General features: G+C 37.1%; 1 protein-coding gene across 8 annotated transcripts in view; it reads left to right on the top strand.

Annotated features, from left to right (window-relative positions):
• ZMYM1 (zinc finger, MYM-type 1) overlaps positions 1 to 19,551 on the top strand; it is a 25,792-nt gene extending 6,241 nt beyond the window's left edge. The window contains exons 2-11 of one of the 8 annotated variants that reach the window (XM_010841203.1): positions 6,137 to 6,300; positions 7,409 to 7,481; positions 7,688 to 7,937; positions 9,304 to 9,485; positions 12,844 to 13,018; positions 13,108 to 13,320; positions 15,235 to 15,388; positions 16,329 to 16,454; positions 16,621 to 16,658; positions 17,265 to 19,551. In XM_010841203.1, the coding sequence (XP_010839505.1) occupies positions 9,397 to 9,485; positions 12,844 to 13,018; positions 13,108 to 13,320; positions 15,235 to 15,388; positions 16,329 to 16,454; positions 16,621 to 16,658; positions 17,265 to 19,538 (3,069 nt within the window). In that variant the 5' untranslated portion in view covers positions 6,137 to 6,300; positions 7,409 to 7,481; positions 7,688 to 7,937; positions 9,304 to 9,396 and the 3' untranslated portion in view covers positions 19,539 to 19,551. Of the gene's footprint in view, positions 1 to 6,136; positions 6,301 to 7,408; positions 7,482 to 7,687; positions 7,938 to 9,303; positions 9,486 to 12,843; positions 13,019 to 13,107; positions 13,321 to 15,234; positions 15,389 to 16,328; positions 16,455 to 16,620; positions 16,659 to 17,264 lie in introns of those variants that run through there. The other 7 variants (XM_010841204.1, XM_010841198.1, XM_010841205.1 and 4 more) reach the window with 7 other exon arrangements.
• The last annotated feature ends 914 nt before the right edge of the window (positions 19,552 to 20,465 follow it).

Genomic DNA, 20,465 nt, shown 5'->3' with positions numbered 1-20,465 from the left:
GACTGCAGCCATGAAATTAAAAGACGCTTACTCCTTGGAAGGAAAGTTACGACCAACCTAGATAGCATATTCAAAAGCAGAGACATTACTTTGCCAACAAAGGTCCGGCTAGTCAAGGCTCTGGTTTTTCCAGTGGTCATGTATGGATGTGAGAGTTGGACTGTGAAGAAAGCTGAGCGCCGAAGAATTGATGCTTTTGAACTGTGGTGTTGGAGAAGACTCTTGCGAGTCCCTTGGCCTGCTAGGAGATCCAACCAGTCCATTCTAAAGAGATGAGTCCTTTAGAAGGAATGATGCTAAAGCTGAAACTCCAGTACTTTGGCCACCTCATGCGAAGGGTTGACTCATTGGAAAAGACTCTGATGCTGGGAAAGATTGGGGGCAGGAGGAGAAGGGGATGACAGAGGATGAGATGGCTGGATGGCATCACCAACTTGATGGAAATGAGTTTGAGTGAACTCTGGGAGTTGGTGATGGACAGGGAGGGCTGGCATGCTGCAATTCACGGGGTCGCAAAGAGTCGGACACGACTGAACGACTGACCTGACTTGACTGACCATCTGTGTGACTTCTTCAGAGAAATGGCTGTCTTCTGCCCATTTTTTAATTGGGTTATTTGGTGTTTTTTGATATTGAATTGTATGAGCTGTTTGTATATTTTGGAAATTAAGCCATCTGCAAATATTTGCTGTCATTCTGTATGTTTTCTTTTTGTTTTATTGATTATTCCCTTTGTTGTTCAAAAGTTTTTTAGTTTGATTAGGTCCCATTTATTTATTTTTGCTTTTTTTTTGCCTTGGGAGACTGATCTAAGAAAATATTGCTATGATTTATGTCCAAAATATTTTGCTTGTGTTCCCTTCTAGGAGTTTTATGGCGTCTTATAATTGGGTCTTTAAACCATTTTGAGTTTACTTTTGTACATGGAGTGAGGGAGTGTTCTAATTTCACTTATTAACATATAGCCGTCCAGCTTTCCTAACACCACTCGCTGAAAAGACTGTCTTTTCTCCACTGTGTTTTCTCACCTCATTTGTCATAGATTAATTGACCATGTGTGTGTGGGGTTATTCTGTTCCACTGAGCTATGTGTATGTTTTTGTGCCAGTACCATGCTGTTTTGATCACTGTAGCTTTGTAATGTAGTCCAAAGTCTGGAAGTATTATGTTTCCAATGTTGTTCTTTTGTGTTTATGGTTCTGTATAAATTTTAAGATTATTTGTTCTAGTTCTGTGAAAAGTATCATGGGTATTTTCATAGGGATTACATGAAATTTATAGTTTGCTTTAGGTAGTATGGACATTTTAACAGTATTCTTCAAATCTAAGGTCATGAGATATCCTTCCATTTCTTTGAATCATATTTAGTTTCTTTTATCAATGTTATGTAGTTTTCAGTGTATAGGTCTTTCACTTCCTTGATTAAATTTATTTCTTAGAGTTTTGTGAAGGGGTTGACATCATATCAAATGGGATTTTTTTTTTACTCTTTTTTTTTTTTTTGTAATTTTATTTATTTATTTATTTTTAACTTTTGGCAGCCCTGGGTTTCGGCTGCTGCACCCAGAGCTTCTCTAGCTGAGGTAGGCGGGGTCTGCCCTTTTGCTGCGGTGCATAGCCTCTTCTCTTTTTGCGGCACACAGGCACAGTAGTTGCAGCTCATGGGCCCCATTGCTCCTTGGCATGTGGAATCTTCCTGGACCAGGGATTGAACCCATGTCCCCTGCATTGGCAGGCGGATTCTTATCTGTTACACCACCACGGAAGTCCTTTTTACTCTCTTTCTGATCCTCATGTTTTCTTTTAAAAATAATGTGAGTTTTCTGCTTCATAATCTGTCCCTCTTTGGTTTAAATTAAAATTTGTTTAATTAACTAGCAGGAAGATGTTCCACATTTATTCTGTGACTATTAATAGTCTCCAGTGTAATATGTGGTTTAGCTCCAGTTTGGGAAGATGGATGGGATTATGTTAAAAAGAGGTCTCTAGGACTTGTTACTCCTTTGTTCATCTTACTGAGAAAGGAAGTAATGAATTTGTTGTTCATGTATGTCTTTTGCTCTTTTTGTTTTTTTAGTAGCTAAAGAAGTGTTATGTACCATTTTCTTCTGTCTCAAATATATTTTGATTAGTTACATTTTCAAGGTACTTTCTATTCTTTGCCTGTGTGATGACTGACATGTTTGAAGGAATTCCTCAATATTCTATTTTTAATTGATCTTTAAAGTTAATATAGCATATTTACTTTCAAGTGAAGGGTATCTACAATCTAGTAGTTAATTTCCAGCGAGTTTTACTCTACTGATTGTATATAATGCTCAAATGGACTGAGCAGAGGCTGTATGAGTTTTTATTGCACCGTGAGGCCTTATTTAATTTTCTGCCTAGAGATAGGAGATTACAGTAAAAGCTGAGTTAAAGATCAGGGTGAGGTTGGTGGTTGAGTTCCAACCTCAGAAATAAAAGACAGTGACAGAACTTGGGGATTTTCAACATACTAACTCAGTATAAAACCATAGACCTGGAATTATTCCCAGTAAGAGCTTTAACTTAACCTTATCTGTTTTACTTATCTCCTGCCCTTGTAGTCATTATTTGTAAAGCAAAGAGTTTCCTTTTCTCATGGAGGTGGTATAAGAAAAAGAATCCAGGAGACTTGTCCTCTGCAGTGAAGATTAGGAAGGGAAAGAGTTCCAGAGGATTTAGAATTGGAGGTGGCAGCTGCAAGAAAAATGGAAAATAGGCCAAGAACCGTCTGCCAACGCAGGAGATGCAGGAGATGCAGGTTCAAAAAGAGAGACACAGGTTCGATGCCTGGGTCAGGAAGATCCTTTGGCAGAGGGCATGGCTACCCACTCCAGTATTCTTGCCTGGAGAATCCCATGGACAGGGGAGACTGGCAGGCTACAGTCTTTAGAGTGGCGAAGAGTTGGACATGACTGAAGCTACTTAGCATGCAAGGAAAAGAGAATGCAAGGAACCAGTCTGTCCTTGAAAATAGAGGCCTTGGGACTGAACAATTGTTACCTGAAAACTGGGTTTACCTCTTGGTGGTTGTCAAGCCAATAGACACAACCATGCCAAATACTGGGAGAAGGAAATATTTGTCATTATTTACTTCCCTGGTGGCTCAGTGGTAAAGAATCCACCTGCTAGTGCAGGAGATGGAAGTTCGGTCCCTGGGTTGGGAAGATCCCCTTGAGAAGGAAATGGCAACCCACTCCAGCATTCTTGCCTGGGAAATCCCATGGACAGAAAAGCCCGGCAGGCTATAGTCCATGGGATAGCAAAGAATCAGACGAGACTGAGCACATATACATGTAGCAAGTAAGGAGAACACTGGGGAGCTTACCCAAAGCATTGTCTCCCCAACAGCAAAACTGGGAAAGTTTTAAACTAAAGTGAAAGAAAGAAAGTGAAGTCACTCAGTCGTGACAGACTCTTTGTGACCCCACGGACTGTAGCCTACCAGCCTCCTCCATCCATGGAATTTTCCAGGCAAGACTACTGGAGTGGGTTGCCATTTCCTTCTTCTTTAAGGGTACTTGCATATTCACGAAGGGGCTTGAACAGAGAAGAATTCAGCATAGCATTGGAACAAAGGTCAACAGAGCCCAAGGTTTAGTTGATTGAAGTCTGGAGGGTCAACATCATCTTCCCACCCTCCAGCTGGAAGGGAGCCTTAGTTCCTGTGGACCTCAAAGGTATTCCCTTGAGGAACCAGGGCCCTGCCCCCTACGGCAGCAGTGTTGTTTCTTGACTGCTCCTCCCTTGTTTCAGCATTCCCTCATGTGGCACTTGTGGTAAAGAACCCGCCTGCCAGTGCAGGAGACATAAGAGATGTGGGTTTGATCCTTGGGTTGGGAAGATCCCCTGGAGAAGGGCATGGCAACCCACTCCAGTATCCTTTCCTGGGAAATCCCATGGACAGAGAAGCCTGGCGGGATACAGTCAATAGGGTCACAGAGTAATACACAAGTGACTTAGCACTAGTGTTAGATTATCTAGTTCAACTCATTCATTTTGGACTTCCCTGGTGGCTCAAACGGTAAAGAATCTGGGGACCTGGGTTCGATCCCTAGGTCGGGAAGCTACCCTGAAGGAGGCAATGGGTACCACTCCAGTGTTCTTCCCTAGAGAATTCCAGAGACAGAGGAGCCTGGCAAGCTACAGTCCATGGAGTTGCAAAGAGTCAGACATGACTGAGCAGCTACCACCACCACGAGCAAGATCATTAATTACTAAGACCTGCTGAAGGGCAAGCATTGAAGCCAGGCTTAGATCACAAAATGGTTTAGGCCAAAATGGTTCTCTTATGTCAAGAAAGCCATATGTGATTCTATTTCTCCAGGGACTCTAATCTGCTTTGCATAATCAAAAGGCTCCTGTAGTTAGTTCCTCAAAAGTTATAAAATGGGAGTTCTTTTTTAAGCTAAATGCACGCAGTCTTTTATATTTTGATTTTGGATATTAGCTACTGTTAAAAAAAAATTCAACCCAGTAAATTTGAAGATCTAATCAGTTTCATTCAGAAATCTGACAATATGCCATCTAGTGAATAGCAGGATATTCAAGGAGCTGTACAAGATGGAAGGTTTTATAGGCAGAAAGAAGGTAGGATAAGGAAGCTAAAAGAGTAGACTATTTCAGACAGTGTTTTGGGCAGATTACCTCATTAGTGCTGACCAAGAAATTAACTGACTGGCTTAAAATTTCACTATTTGGAGAGTCTGAAACTACAGTTCAGTTAGGTATTAGTCTTGATGGGACTTAGCACAAATAAGTCCATCTTGGGCTTGTTGTTTCTTCTTAATACTATTTACCAAAAAGGAATTGATGGGAGGTGGAGGAGGCATTAAGTATAATGAGAAAATAGATTCAAGACAATCATTTGATCCAATTTGGTGATGAGATGTGAGACTTTGGGAGAAGAGGAATTTATGGCTATCCCTAGATTTTTGGCCTGGAAAATTGGGTATATACATACCATAAAGCCATTTCCCAAGAAAGACGACATGTATAAGGCAGGCTTATGGGGATAATACGAGAATTAAGTGTTTTGTGTTCTTTGGCTATGGTGGGTCTTCATTGCTTCATGCAGGCTTTCTCCAGTAGAAGAAGGGGCGCTACTCTCTGTTGTGCGTGCAGGGATTCTCATGCCTCCGGGGCTGCTCCTGCTGCAGCATGCAGGCTTCCTAGTTGCCCCTCATGGGCTTAGTAGTCGTGGCAAACAGACTTAGTTGCTCCTCAGCATGTGGAATCTTCCTGGACCAGGGGTCAAACTGGTGTCCCTTGCATTACAAGGCAGATTTCTTAACCACTGATCCACCAGGGAAGCCCAGGAATATAGTTTTAAGTCTCTTGAATTTGAGGAATGCCTGGAACATTTAAGTGGAGATATTTAATAGGTAGGTAGTTACCTGGGCTAGAGCTCAGGCATATAGGTGGAAAAGAGCATATAGATGATACTTGAATCCCAGATTGTGCCCATGAGCAAGTGAAAAGAGTCCTGAGGAATTGTGCTTAGAGGAACATAGATATTTAGAAGCAGGTGAAGTAAATGAGAAAAAGACTGGCAAAGAGGTTGGAGGAGAAATAGGTCTTGGAGTTACAAGAGTCAAGGAAGGAGAGAATTTCAAAGACGAGAAGAATTGGTCAGAGGGAAGGCAGTAGCTTTAGAAACTGGATTTTTTTTTTTTTTTTTAATGTATTTAAATGCTTCTGTGCAAGGAACCAGGAGACACAGGTTTGATCCCTAGGTTGGGAAGATCCCTTGGAGGAGGAAATGGTAACCCACTCCAGTATTCTTGCCTGGGAAATCCTATGGACAGAGGAGCCTAGCGGGCTGCAGTCCATGGGATCACAAAGAGTCGGACATGACTGAAATGACTGAGCATGAAAGGAACCAGTAATCAGGGGAAGGGGCCCCTGAGGGAATAAAAGTAGAGAAGACTAGTCTTTATGCCAGAAGAAGGCATAGAGTTTATTTACTGGAAGTGGAAAAAGCAAAGCTATACTGCAGAGTAATGAATGAAGGAAAGGTACTGTGAAAGAACCTTTTGTGCCTCCAGAAACTTACTATATTTGAAGGAACTTTTAAAAATCAGACTCTTCATCAGTTCCTAATTTATTTTAGGAAACTGTTTCCCAAGGAAAAAACCCATTAGTTTGGAACTAGAGGATTTCTTTGCATCAGATACTAAGATGAAAGAATCACCAACAAATGGTGACTGTGACAAGGCAGCGGTGACACAAGTTAAGAGGCCAGAGGAAATTAAGGTGGAACCCGACAATACTCAGGTAGATATTTCACCGTATTTTCTGTTTCCAGGGTAGCACTTAATTATAAATTTTAGTATGCAGATGCTAGTTTATTGGTTGAAAATCTTAATTCCTTCCCCAGAGCAGTTGACCAAGTAATGTAGAATGTGTGGTTAAGTGCCATAATAAGCATGTGCAAGAATGTGAGAGAAAGATGGACTGTTTGGATGTGGGTATTGGGTTTAATAAAAAAAAAGATTGCTTAGGGTATTATGGGTCTGTCTGAGGTTAGCACATACTTGTTTTCATTTTTCTTAACTTGAAACAATACAAATAACTAGTTATATGCTTTTGTGCTACTATCTCTATTAAGTAATAGAATTATTTAGTACATTTTAAGTACTTAGAGTTTTTCTCTGTTTATCCAAATTAGATTCATTTTTATCCTTAAACTTTTTTAGACTTATCAAATGCTAAAGAACATATAAAGGATAAATTAGATCAAGCTGTAAGCAGGGCTAAATTTCCTTAGATTGTCTGTATATGAACCTGTTGAAATTTACAATGAAAAGCAATTTCATTTTAAATTTACTTCTAGTATTCTGTTTAGAAATAACATAAATTAGTACCAAGTAAAGGGTATGACTCCCATTGGATGACAATGGGCAATATTAATATTGTCCATCTAGGAAATACCTGTTACTTCTTCAGTTCTTGAACATTCAAAGACATAGAGCAAGTTTGGGTTGATTGCCTGATGCTCTGAAAAAAAATCCTGCTTTGTGAGACTCATTCAGCCCAGTCTAAGAATTTTTGTTTTTAAGGTCCTTATGAAGACAATTAGCTGTTAGTGATCAGAACAAGAAGGGGAAATAAGTACCATTATTGAGTATGTCTACCCTCTTTTTGTAGTAGCTGCTAAGGGACTATGTTAACAAAAACTTATAAAGTCGTATCTAGGTACAGTAGAAAATAGTGTAATAATTAGTGGGTGTTACCAGCCAGAAGTCACCAGAAGGGGAGTATTTACTTATATACCGTGGTTCAATGCAATAATACAATTCGCTGAACAGACTTGAGCATAATATATCATTTTCTATTGATTGATTGATGCTTTTCATTATTTTCAACTTTTTTTTTTTTTTAGGAGTACTGTCAAGCCCAACAGCCCAAAACTCAGGAGAATGACCTGAAAATAAACTCTGCATTTTCAGACAGTGGTAATAGAATTACTTAAGTTAATCATATTTATTCTGACAAATATGATGGCCAGTTTATTCTCCTTTTTTAGTATCCCCTTGAATAGTGCATTGATTGTTTTGAGTTTCAAGTCCAGAAGAAGTAACCTCTAAAAGATAATGAAAGAATGCATACTTAATTTTATATAAATACTAATTTTTTTTTCCTTCCTGTTTTGTATTTATAGCTCCTCAGATCACTACAGGCATTCAGCTTTCTCTGGCATCATCTGGCATGAATAAGATGCTTCCTTCAATTTCAACCACAGCTGTTCAGGTTTCCTGTTCTGGTTGTAAAAAAGTTTTTCAAAAGGGACAAACTGCTTATCAGAGGAAAGGTTCTACTGAGCTTTTCTGCTCCACACCGTGCATCACTGAATACATTTCATCTGGCAGTTCACCAGCTCTTCCGAAGAGAACTTGTTCAAACTGCTCTAAGTATATAATTCTAAATTATGCCCTCTTTTACTTCCCTACATAGATCTTGATCAGAATGTTGATTGTAATTTTGTTTGTTTTTTTCTGAAGTAATCACCTTGGTTTAGGGTAAAGAAGTTGCTTCTGCTTTTGGTTCCTGCAATAGATTGTTCAGAAGTAGTTTTTGTGTGTGTGTTTATTAAGAGAATTGCAGAAATTAAGACGATAGGAGTTGTGTTTCTCTTTACCTTTATTTTTTTTTTTCTCTTTACCTTTAAATAATGTGACTTCCAAAACTTATTTTCCTCTTCTTTACATTGGAAATTCTCTACAATTGGGGTAACTGTGTGCCCATTCTGTTTTATCATTTAACTGTATAGAAAGTAACTTATTAAAAACTTAATCATAATAAGTTACTTTTTGACCTTCCAAGGAGTAAAGTTTTATAATGCTTCTCTTGTAGTGGCAAGTGAAGTTGTTTCATAATTTTCCTTTGAAAAATTTAATGGCCTTCAGTAAACATAGATGTATGTATGTAGTCTTAAGGTTTCTGTGAACTATTATTGGGGTCTCTTTTGCTAACTTTTTTACTTACGTGAGACAATTTAGGTAAGGAGAAAAGTAATAGTGATTTAATAACATTCAGAATTTTGAACTCTACACTGAGATATATAAAGGTTCAGTGCTTTGAGAGTCATATGGTATTATAAATCTAGTTTGTTATTTCTCATTAAATGCTAGTGTTAAACGTTTTAAATGTTCTTTGTTTCAGAACAAGAGAATACATGAGCCACCAGTTTTGCCACTAAATATGATTAAATGCCTTTCAAATAGTACCTTGTTTTGGGATCAAATTGCCACGATCTGAATCTTGCTTCCTTAGTTCACATTTTGATACTACATGTGATCCCTGAGTGGCTTTATCAACGTCATCTGGGAGCCTGTTAGAACTGTAGAATCTCAGGTTTCCCCAGGCCTATTAATCAGAACTCCATTTATCCCCAAGTGATTCATATACATGCCAAAGTTCAAGCAACATTGAGAACTTCTTAGTATTCCCATCTGTCTTGTTAAATGTACACAAGAATTATGATCATTCAATAATACATTTAAGTGGTCAGAACAATCCTGGCATGTAATAAGAACCAAGGAAATGTTGGCTGTCGGTAGTATTCTCTGAACAAACTCACAAACTCTTTACATTGGTTGCTTTAGCTCCTCATTTGGCTGCTGCTTCAGGAGTTAGCCCTGGCTTCATCTTCCTCCCCAGAATTCTACTTACCTTTTCTCTTGTGCTTTGTAAACCTTTTAACACTGTACTTTGTTCTTTTTCTTTTTTGCTGTGGGCTGTATGGCATTCTCTTCAGCATGCTTTCTTTCTCTGCAGAATCATAAAACTGGAAGGGACTTTAGAGATCATCCTGTTCAAACATTTTCTTTTGGTTTTGAGAAAACTGAGGCCCTGAGAAGTTAAGGTATCATGTTCCTGTGTTTGGAGTTTATCCGTTACACATCTTCAGCAGAGCTCCCAGGCAGATTGAAAAGGCTGAAGCAGGAAAGATTTAGTGTGTAAGTTGTTCTTTAAGGCAAAGAAATCCAATATGAACAAAAAATCAAGTTTTAACTTTTTCTGGAATAAAAATGTTTTGATACAAAATACTTAATTGGTGGAAAGGTAGTGATGCTTAGGCTAGGAGAGGCCATCCATTGTTCAGAATAATGTGTACTTTTTTCAGAACTTTTTATTCTGCATTCATCTGTGTTCATTAGCATCTTGTACTGATACATACTTCTCAGAATTTTTAGCTTATTACCAGTTACCAGTGAGGTTTTTTTTTAATAACAGTGATTTAAAATCTGTTTTGAGTCAATATAGGGTTGTTTTTTTTTTTTTTGAAGATCAGTTGATTTACAATGTTGTGTTAGAGTCAGTGTAGTTTTTATTCTGGTTCATGAGCCAATTGAAAGATAGCTTTGAAAATGACATTTTAAATCATGTTAGAAAGATAAGACCCTTTATTTATTTGGCCATACCTAAAGGAGATCAGTCCTGGGTGTTCATTGGAAGGACTGTTGTTGAAGCTGAAACTCCAGTACTTTGGCCACCTGATGTGAAGAACTGATTCATTTGAAAAGACCCTGATGCTGGGAAAGATTGAGAGCAGGAGGAGAAGGGGAGGGCAGGATGAAGTGGTTGGATGGCATCACCAACTCAATGGACACAAGTTTGGGTAAACTCCCGGAGTTGGTGATGGGCAGGGAGGCCTGGCGTGCTGCAGTTCATGGGGTCGCCAAGAGTTGGACATGACTGAGCGACTGAACTGAACTGAACCACATGTCTTGTAGGATCTTAAGTTTCCTGACCAAGGATTGAACTGTGTCACCCTTGGCAGTGAAATCACAGAGTCCTAACCACGACTGCCAGGAAATTCCCATTTTTGTTGTTTTTGTTTTTTTTTTAATAAGGCCTTAGTATATTGGAAGCCAGCAATCTAGTATGCTAGTAGCAGTAAAAGCCAGTAAGCATTTTAGACTTCCATGCTTCTGCCAGTGTAGTTTCTTCTGCCTTCCTTCCCCTCTGGCTAATTTCTTACTACCTGAAAGATCTGCCTCAGATATTTGTACCCTTTATCTGTTCCCATACCATTCCTTCCTCTCCTTTCCCCCACCTACCACCCAGATAATTGTTCCATGGTCTGGGTTTTCATAGTGTCCATAACTCCCAAAACATTTTTCATAAAATAAAATTCTTAAAGAATTGATATTGTTGGCCCTCCACCTGAGTCAGTGCCCAAGGTGCCCCTCACGGCCCCCACTGAAGCCACCTCCACTGAGCAGGCGGGCCCCCAGAGTGCTCTGTAGGTGCAGACTGGGACGGGAACAGGCGGGTCTCCTACACAATACTTCATCCTGAAGAGTTGTGCCTACTTTGTGGCCAGTGGCAAGCTCAATCACCAGAGATGATTGTTGGTGAAAGGGATGAATACACATGAGGCTGAGAGAAGGTAGTACAGATTTGTATGGGAAGCCTCAGTCCTTGCTGTTGTAAATAGATGGGTTACACATTCAGTTACTATTTCAGACTTGTACCAGCTGCGTTTTCTCACAATAAAGCTGTATCCTGTCAAAAAAAAAAAGAATTGATATTGTTCCAGTTAGACTATGAACCTCTGGACATTAGGGACTAGATTACATTCATCTTTGTATGCCCAAATCCTAAACACTGTTAGGGACACAGTGAATCCTAGAAAAACATTTTGTCACAACTCAGATACTGCATTTAGAGCTACAGCTTAAACCAGTAAAATGACTGGTGTTAGGATAATGAAAACTGACGTATTATTTTGGTGCTGTTTAAGGAGGCAGAAAGCTTATAGTACAGATAGTCCCCAACTTCCAGTGGTTCTCCATGATGACGTTTTGACTTTACAGTGGTGCTAAAGTAGTACACATTCAGCAGAAACTTACTTCAAATTTTGAATTTTGATCTTTCCCTGGGCTAGTACAATAATATGCAGTATGATATTCTCACAATGGGAGGCAGCGGCAGTGAGCCCCAGCTCCCAATCAGTCACATGATCACAAGGATAAACAACTCATAAACTTAAAAATTATTATGTACCCCTACAACCATTCTTTCACGTTTGGTACCATATTCATTAAGTTATATGATATATTCATCACTTTATAATAAGACTTTTTATCGGATGATTTTACCCATCTGTAGGTTGTTAAGGTAAGTGTTCTAAACACATTTAAAGTAGACTAGACTAAGCTATGATGTTCTATAGGTTAGATGTACATTTTCAACTTATGATATTTTCAGTTTAAAATGGGTTTATCTGGACATAACCCTGTCATAAGTCAAGGAAGATTTGTACCTAAAAATTTGTTCATATTGGGGTATTAAAGTAGTGTTGATTTCAGGAGTATTTCATTTGGAAAACTATTATCTTGAAAGATTGATACTCTGAAGGATCTAGGTAGCCAGAGATTTTGTTTTTTCCTGTAGTAGCAGTTCTCAGATTTTCTGGTTTCTGGATCCCTTTACATACAACAATTTTTGAAGACCATCTTTATTTTATGTAGATCACATCTAGCTATACATATATTGTGTTAGAAATTTAAACTGAAGAATTTTTAACTATTATTAACTCAGTAAATAGTGCATATTGACATAAGTATTTTTTTATGAAAACAGCTTTTTAAAAAAATTAGTGAGCATTGTTTTATTAGTATGGCAAACTGCTTTACTGTCTGGCTGGATTTTCATATCTGCTTCTGCATTCAGTTTGTTACAGAATGTTGTTTTGGTTGAAGTCTAAAGAAAATCTGACCTTACAAATAAATAATTGAAAAAGGGAGGAGTGTTTAGCTTTTGAGATAGTTGTAAATGTGTTTTTGATACTACTTGAATGGTAATTTCTTAAATGTCAGTTGTAGTGTGGAATCTGAAACCACATCAGTGAATTTTTTGTACTGTCACCTGAAAATTTAGTGGTCTGTTTGTACTTAGAATGGTTCTTTTACCCACAAATGATTTTTGCTGCATATTATCATCATTTGGAAAATACTGATTCCCTGAGGTATGCAGACTTCCAAATGTTGTCATTTCATTATGGAGTATTTTAAAATCACATTTGCTTTTGTTTTTTTGTAATTTATTTAGTTCTTACTCCTTTTTTTATTCTATTCTGACTTTTGGGGGGGGGGGGGCCTTGCCCTGTGGCATGTGGGATCTTATTAGTTCCCCAACCAGAGATCAAACCAAATTCAGATTTTCTCATTTCAAGGCTTATGTTTCTACTATTTTACGGTTCTTCAGGTATATGAAACAAGGGGGAAGAGTTATTTAAGGGAGTGGTTTAGGTTATGAAGAGAAAATAATTGGAGTAGTTTAATGGTGCCCTTGTTGTTTATTTTTTAGAGACATTTTAAATCTAAAGGATGTGATCAGTATTCAGCTGGAAGATACTACCACTAGCAAAACTTTTTGCAGTCAGTCTTGTCTTTCATCATATGAAGAAAAAAGAAAGCCAGTTGTTACCATATGTGCTAATAGTGTTTCAGCCAAGTGCAGCATGTGTCAGACGACTACTGCTGTAAGTTGCAATATTTCTTAACCTTTAGGGATTCTGAATATTCTGCTTAAATATCAGAGTTTTTACTGGATCTTTTTTTTTAATCCTAGATTCAGTACGAAGTAAAATACCAGAGTGTGAAACATAGTCTTTGCTGTAATGCCTGTTTTTCAAAATTTCACTCCGCTAACAACCTCATCATGAACTGTTGTGAGAATTGTGGAGCTTACTGTTCCACTAGCTCTAGTATGTTTCATATACTTCAAATGGAAGGACAGTCTCATTACTTTAATAGTTCAAAGAGTATTACTACACATAAGCAGGTATGAATAAAGATCACTTCATTTTGAATTTGATTGCATAAGACTCAAGTGAGAAATGGGACAGTTGACTCCCATTAGTTGGCTTGTGAATGTTTTCACCTTAGGAAAATGTGGGGGTATAGATTTTAGTATCATTGGAATTATTTTTAGTTGGTAAGATAATGAAAGAGGTGAAAGAATAGTTCTTTTTTACACAACAGTTCATTATAAAAGATGCATGGAGATTTTCCTGAAGAATCTCAGGGTGATCACCTTACCTTGAGAAAAGGCCAGCAGAAGGAAGCTTATTTATAAACTAGATGGCAACAATAACAATAGCCTGTTGGTCAGTAAGACTCAACCACAGAAATGTTTTTTATTTTTAATTCCATATATTTAATTCTTACACCTCATAAGCAAGGCTGAAAGATGAATCAAGAATGTCGCATGCTTTTCTGAATCAGGAATCCTAGTAGGCAGTAAACCAATGAGAAATAATCCTCTATTTCTGATAGGAGAGCCTTGGATGTGTGGCTCTGAGAACAGAGAAGCTGACCCTGCTTTACTGGATTGAGATGACACAGTTAGTGTTCTGAGTCCCTTTCATGAGGTGGACTGTCACATGTCTTGCACATTCAGATACTGTTTTGAAATACAACTCTATCCCTGTAAATTCTTCCTTAAAAACAAGCAGTTGAAGATGGGAGTCTCAACAAGCCACAATTCAAATAGGTCATCTGGGAACCACAGCTTTTCTGTGGCAGAATTCCCACACCATGAGAGTATCCTCCCTTGGGACCAGAAATGGGAGAACAAAGGGCATAGAACTCTGTCTGAAAACAGTTAATGCCATTCCTTCTTTCTTTCTTTACCCCTCACAGTCAGTAAATAGACCTCCCATTTTAAGAACCTATATTTGAGTACTCAGTTATTCGGCATGTGTGATAGGGTATGACTGATTTGGCTAGATGAGTTAAAAGGCACATCTGACACAATGCCATGCTACATTTAAGGTATTGTATGATTTTGATAATGGAGAAAACCCATACTGTTAGTGAACTGTAGTCAGGAATTAGATTAAGTCTTGGCTTTCCCACGTGAGTAATATGTTAATTATATCACTCTTGGTTAATATTAAATATTGGTGAGTTGTTACATTTCTCAAAATATGAAAATTCATACTGATAAGGGACAAAAATAGTAATTTTCAAAATTATACTGTTTTTTGTTACATTGTTCCTTTACCAACATTCTTTCACAGAAAACCTATTATCTGTATTTGTCTTTGCATTTTGTACGCCTAAAAGCTGTTTGATTTCATCACTGTTAGTGTTAACTAACCGTTTCACCAGAAAGAGCAGGTGGTGAACCTCTCGATTTCTATCCTTTTCCTTTGCACACTTAGCTGCTTACAGAATGCACTGTGTTCTGTACCTCTCACTGCTTGTATGTAGCTTTCTTAGAATATGCTTGCAATTTTTACCATGAAGTTAGGCTAGAAAACAGTGATTCCCACAGCATTTTGTAATGTGTATTAGGCACTTTTTTCTGACTCCTCCTTAGCACCAGTGGAAGGCTTTCCTTTAAAGGCTGATGCCCAAGTTGGCATTGGGGAAGGATCTGTAATTATAAGACTTGTGTTCCTTTATGAAGTTGGGTTTGATTTCTTGGAATGAAGAGCATCTTATGACCACTTCATTGCTTGCATATGTATTGTTATTGCTATTAATATACCTAACATAATACAAATAATTATCTAATAGATTAATCAGTTTCCTTTCATTTTAGTCATTACAACCTATAAGGGCCTTTTTTTCTGGTTTTTAAGAAAGCGCAAAAATGTGACTTTGTTGTTATTATAATATTTCAATTAAGCATGGTAGTGGGTATATGTCATAGAGCAAGAATCTGAACGTTATTTTACTCTCTTAACAGAAACCAGCCAAATCACTACCACCTGTTCTTTGCAAATCATTGAAGCCCACAGATGAAATGATTGAGACTACCAGTGACTTGGGGAAGACAGAGCTTTTCTGCTCTATTAATTGTTTCTCTGCTTACAGTAAAGCTAAGATGGAATCTTCTACAGGTATTATTTGCTTAGCAGTTATCAGAGATTTAGTAACTGTTGAACAATATTACTGCTTTCCCTTAATTTATAACTTTGATTCATTGCCAAATTAAGCTGACTTAAAACAGGTAGTGGCTGGAGTTGAGGCCTGGGAGGGTAGGGAGGAAGCAGGGGGGAAAAAAAAAAATCTAAAACTTGTTTCAAAGAAAGATTTTCCATTGTTTTTGCATGAAAGGAATGCCACTTCATCACAAGATTTAATATTTACTTGTAAAGATTGTTGTATTAGAATACAGAATCTTCTACTTTGCCCTGCTTTATAAAAACAAGGCTCCAAGTTACATTTTTCACATGAAGCAGAGCTAGTTGAAAATACTTTGATGTTCACTAATAGAAAGGGATAGATAATCCAGAGCCAACTATGTATTCCACCAAAGAGTCTCATACAGGACCAGTAGTGTTAATTTCATAGACAGTAGAATGAATAATTCCCTTGGGGCTTATGCATCATGCAGATGGACTTATTATAGAAATCTCTGCAATACCTAAGACACCAGCCTAGCTCCTTCATATTGAAGTTGATGAATCCTGGAATGGTTAGAAATGATACCTGTTAGGAGATCCTATAGGAATCTTTTTTGTGTTCTTCATGGGTAATTTCACAGTAAAGATTTGCTTGAAACTTTAAGCAAATAATACGAAAGGACTAAGAAACTGTGCAAACGTAAAAAGATATGAAAAATGTAAATTATCAGTTTAATGTTGGTGTTAATGTTATCCTAAAGAACCTGGCTATTCGTAAGCCCTAATAAAAAGTACTCCAATACTCATCAATACTTAAAGCTATTAGATACTTATGTTATTCATTGAGATACTTGTTATTAAACAGTGCTTTCTGACTGGTTGATTCTGCCTGGTTTATAAGAAATCTTTTCATTTTTATCAATAAATGTTTCAGTGGTACGTGATGCTTCAACGAATCTCCCTTCTCCAAAGAAAGATGCAACTCCAGTTATAAGCAATATAGTGTCATTGGCAGATACTCATGATGCCCTGCCCATTGTGAACTCTGATGTATTACAAGGTAAAAATTGATGTGAAGATATTTGACATATGCACTGTTTTGCCATACTTGATTATAGAATCTGTCTTTATTCTATTTCCTTTCAGTTGTCTAATATGAAATAAATATAATTAATGATACTATTTTATAGCTTATGGTGTAAGATCTTGAATTTATGCTTTAACAGGTACAGTTTCTTCAGTAACAGCAAATGTCATTGAGGATGTAAGTTTTATTTTTAATTGTTTTTGCTACTGCCTTTTAAAAAAAAATTATTTATTTTTGGCTATTCTGGGTCTTTGCTGTTGCATGGGCTTTTTTCTAGTTGCTGTGAGTGGGGCTACTCTCTAGTTCCAGTGTATGGGCTTCTCACTGTGGTGACTTCTCTCGCTGACCACGGGCCCTAGGCACGTGAGGTTCAGTAGTTGTGGCTCCCAGGCCCTAGAGCTCTGGCTCAGTAGTTGTGGCACACAGGCTTAATTGCTCTGTGGCATGTGGGATCTTCCTGGACCAGAGATTGAACCTGTGTCTCCTACACTGGCAAGCAGATTTTTCACCACTGAGCTACCTGGGAAGCCTACTAACTGCCTTCTTTTTTAAGCTTTCCTTTTTTAAACATATTATATGTGTATTTGAACATATTCATTCCTGTTTTGATCCTGGAGCTCAAAAACATAGAGCAATAAACACGTTTTGGTATTCAGATTCCTAGATCTCAAGTCTGACTTGAAATTATTAATGAGAATACTGAGTTATAATAATTGTTAATGTTTCCCTCTTTAATTGACTGTTTGAAAACTGTTCAAACAAATGTTGTCTTTTTCTCCCAAGATTTCACCCAGTGAATCAAGTAATAGTGTGCAGCAGCCAAGCCTTTCACCACCGTCATCTGTAGTCAGTCAGCATACGGTTGCCTTAAATACAGAAGAACAAAAAGGTCATATGTTAAACCAGAATGCTACAAACAATATGAAATCCATGAAAAAAAGTGACAGACTACGTCACCCAAAATTTACATCCAAAATACAAAAAGTTAAAGGTAAATCACGAAGTATTAAAAAATCTTATTTTCAACGATTAGAAAACAGTATTAAAAAGGATGTAATATTTTGTTATTCATGCCAGTTGTTCTGCCAGAAAAAATTTAACTATGGAAGAGAGTCACTTAGAGCGCAAGGAATTTCCCATTGGAAAAAAACTATGGAAAAATTCAGAAAGCATGAAAAAAGTGAAATGCATTTGAAGTCATTGCAGTTTTGGAGAGAATACCAATTTTGTGATGAAGCTGTTAATGACACTTTATCTAATCAGTCAAAACAGATTGAAGGAAATAAAAAGTACCTAAAGCTTATAATTGAAAATATTTTATTTCTTGGGAAGCAATGTTTATTCTTAAAAGGAAATGACCAGTCTATTTCGTCTGTGAATAAAGGCAATTTTTTAGAATTGTTAGAAATCCGAGCAAAAGATAAAGGAGAAGAAATATTTCGACTTATGAATTCACAAGTTGACTTCTATAATAGTACACAGATTCAAAATGATATTATTGAAATAATAAAGACTGAAATATTGCAAGATATTGTAAATGAGATCAATGTCTCCTCAGCTTTTTCAGTAATATGTGATGAGACCACTGATGGTGCCACTAAAGGACAGTTCTCAGTTTGTGTGAGATACCCACAGAAGACATCAAAGGCTGTGTTAATTAAAGAAAGATTTTTGGGTTTCATAGATGTTGAAGAGATGACTGGGACCAGCTTACACAGGAGTATCAAAGCTTACCTGCAGCAAATTGGAGTTGATTTGAATAAAATACGAGGCCAGGCCTATGATAGCACCAGTAATTGGAAGGGAAAATTTAAAAAAATTGCAGCAGAATTTAAGAAGGAAGAGCCAAGAGCTTTATACCTGCATTGTTACACACATTGTTTGGATTTAGCAGTGATTAGGTTTTGTAAAGAAGTAAAAGAGCTCCGAAGTGCTCTAAATACTCTCAGTTCTTTGTTCAACACTATTCATGGGGAAATGTCGGTAAATTTTCAAAACATTTATAAGCTGAGTCAAAGCAAAACATGCAAGAAACACATATCACAACCATGTTGGACAGTCCATGATAATACATTACTGTCTGTGATTGAGGGTCTTCCAGAAATCATTGAAATGCTGGAAGTTCTATCAAACCATTCTTCAAACACAAGTTTAGCTGATGAATTGAGTGATTTGTTGGCATTGGTTTCTAAATTTGAATTTATCTTTTGTTTGAAATTTCTTTATCGAATACTAAGTGTTACAGGAATTCTTTCCAAAGAGTTTCAAAGTGAAACAATAGACATTTTTTCTTTGTCTTCAAAAATAGAAGCAATTTTGGAGTGTTTATCATCTGAAAGAAATGATACTTATTTCAAAACTATCTGGGATGGAGCAGAGGAAATATGTCAAAAAATAACCTGTAAAGGTTTTGAAGTTGAAAGACCTTCATTTCAAAAAAGAAGAAAAATTCAGAAAATTATAGATCCTGGCAATTCAGACAGTATGTTTTTTCCTACCTCAACAGAAGAACAATACAAAGTTAATATTTATTACCAAGGCTTGGATACTGTATTGCAAAATTTAAAATTGTGTTTTTTAGAGTTTGATTATTGTAAAATGAAGCAAATTTCAGAACTGTTACTTAAATGGAATGAACCCTTAAATGAAGCAACAGCCAAAGATGTCCAAGAATTTTATAAATTTGATGCAGACATCATCCCAGAACTTAGATTTTATCGGCACTATGCAAAGCTCAACTTTGTCCTGGAATATGATTTTATCAACTTCAGCAATCTTGGCCATTTATTTATTCAGCATGGTCTTCACAATAATATTCCTTGCATATCAAAGCTATTATATATTGCTTTGTCTTGGCCAGTTACTTCAGCAAGTGCTGAAAACTCATTTTCTACACTTTCTCGTCTTAAAACATATTTATGTCGTACCAGGGGACAAGAAAAGCTTAGTGGCTTAGCCCTAATGGCCGTTGAGCAGGAATTGGTAGATAAACTGATGGAACCTGAAAGGCTCAATGGAATTGTGGAAAAGTTTATCCTTCAGGTGAAAGAAATATAGTACTTGCTAGCTTGCATTCACCTGAAAGAATTTTTATTTCTGTTGTATATTATAGTTTTTATTTCAAATGTGTGTCTTTTTAAGAAAAAAGGTTTTTCATCAGAACATGTAGCATTTATCGGTTCAAAATTCATGACATAGAATGATACATAGTGAAAAGTCTCCATCCCTTTTTAAATACTCGTTTCCCCCTCCCACAAGTATTCTCTGTTTCTCTTAAATATCCTTCTGGAGATACTTAGTCATAAATGTACTGTACACACTGTTCTTCAGCTTGCCTTTTTCCTTTAACATGACATTTTTGTCATGTTCTGTATATCAATACATAGAGTTTTAGAGTCTTTTTTTAATAACCACATAAGATTTAATTGTATGGATGTACCAAAATATATTGGAGCAGTCCCTACTGATAAACATTTTCTTTCCAGTCTATTTCAGTTGCAGATATCGCTGCATTTAATAACCTTGTACATAGGTCATGTTGCTATAAAATAAAATTTTAAACTGGAACTATTAGGTCAGAAGATTTACACATTTTTATTTTTCATAGATATTGGCAAATTGCTTTCTATAAGGATTGTATCATCTTATAGTCCCACCAACAACGTGAGAGTGCCTATTTCCTCAAATCTTTATTAATTATTAATAAACATTTTGATCATTGCAAAGTGTTATTTGAATAATGGTATGTTGACCACCTGTTGCAAAGAACTGACTTTGGAAAAGACCGTGATGCTGGCAAAGACTGAAGGCAGGAGGAGAAGGGGACAACAGAGAATGAGGTGGTTGGATGGCATCACCAACTCAATGGACATGAGTTTGAGTAAACTGTGCGAGTTGGTGATGAACAGGGAAGCCTGGTGTGCTGTAGTCCATGGGGTCACAAAGAATCAGACACGACTGAACTAAACTGACTGATACTAATCT

This window comes from Bison bison, unplaced genomic scaffold, assembly GCF_000754665.1.
Source record: "Bison bison bison isolate TAMUID 2011002044 unplaced genomic scaffold, Bison_UMD1.0 scf7180017864158, whole genome shotgun sequence".
Classification (NCBI taxonomy): Eukaryota; Metazoa; Chordata; class Mammalia; order Artiodactyla; family Bovidae; genus Bison; species Bison bison.
The sequence above is the reverse complement of the archived record's forward strand: the minus strand, read 5'-3'. Positions and strand labels throughout refer to the sequence as shown.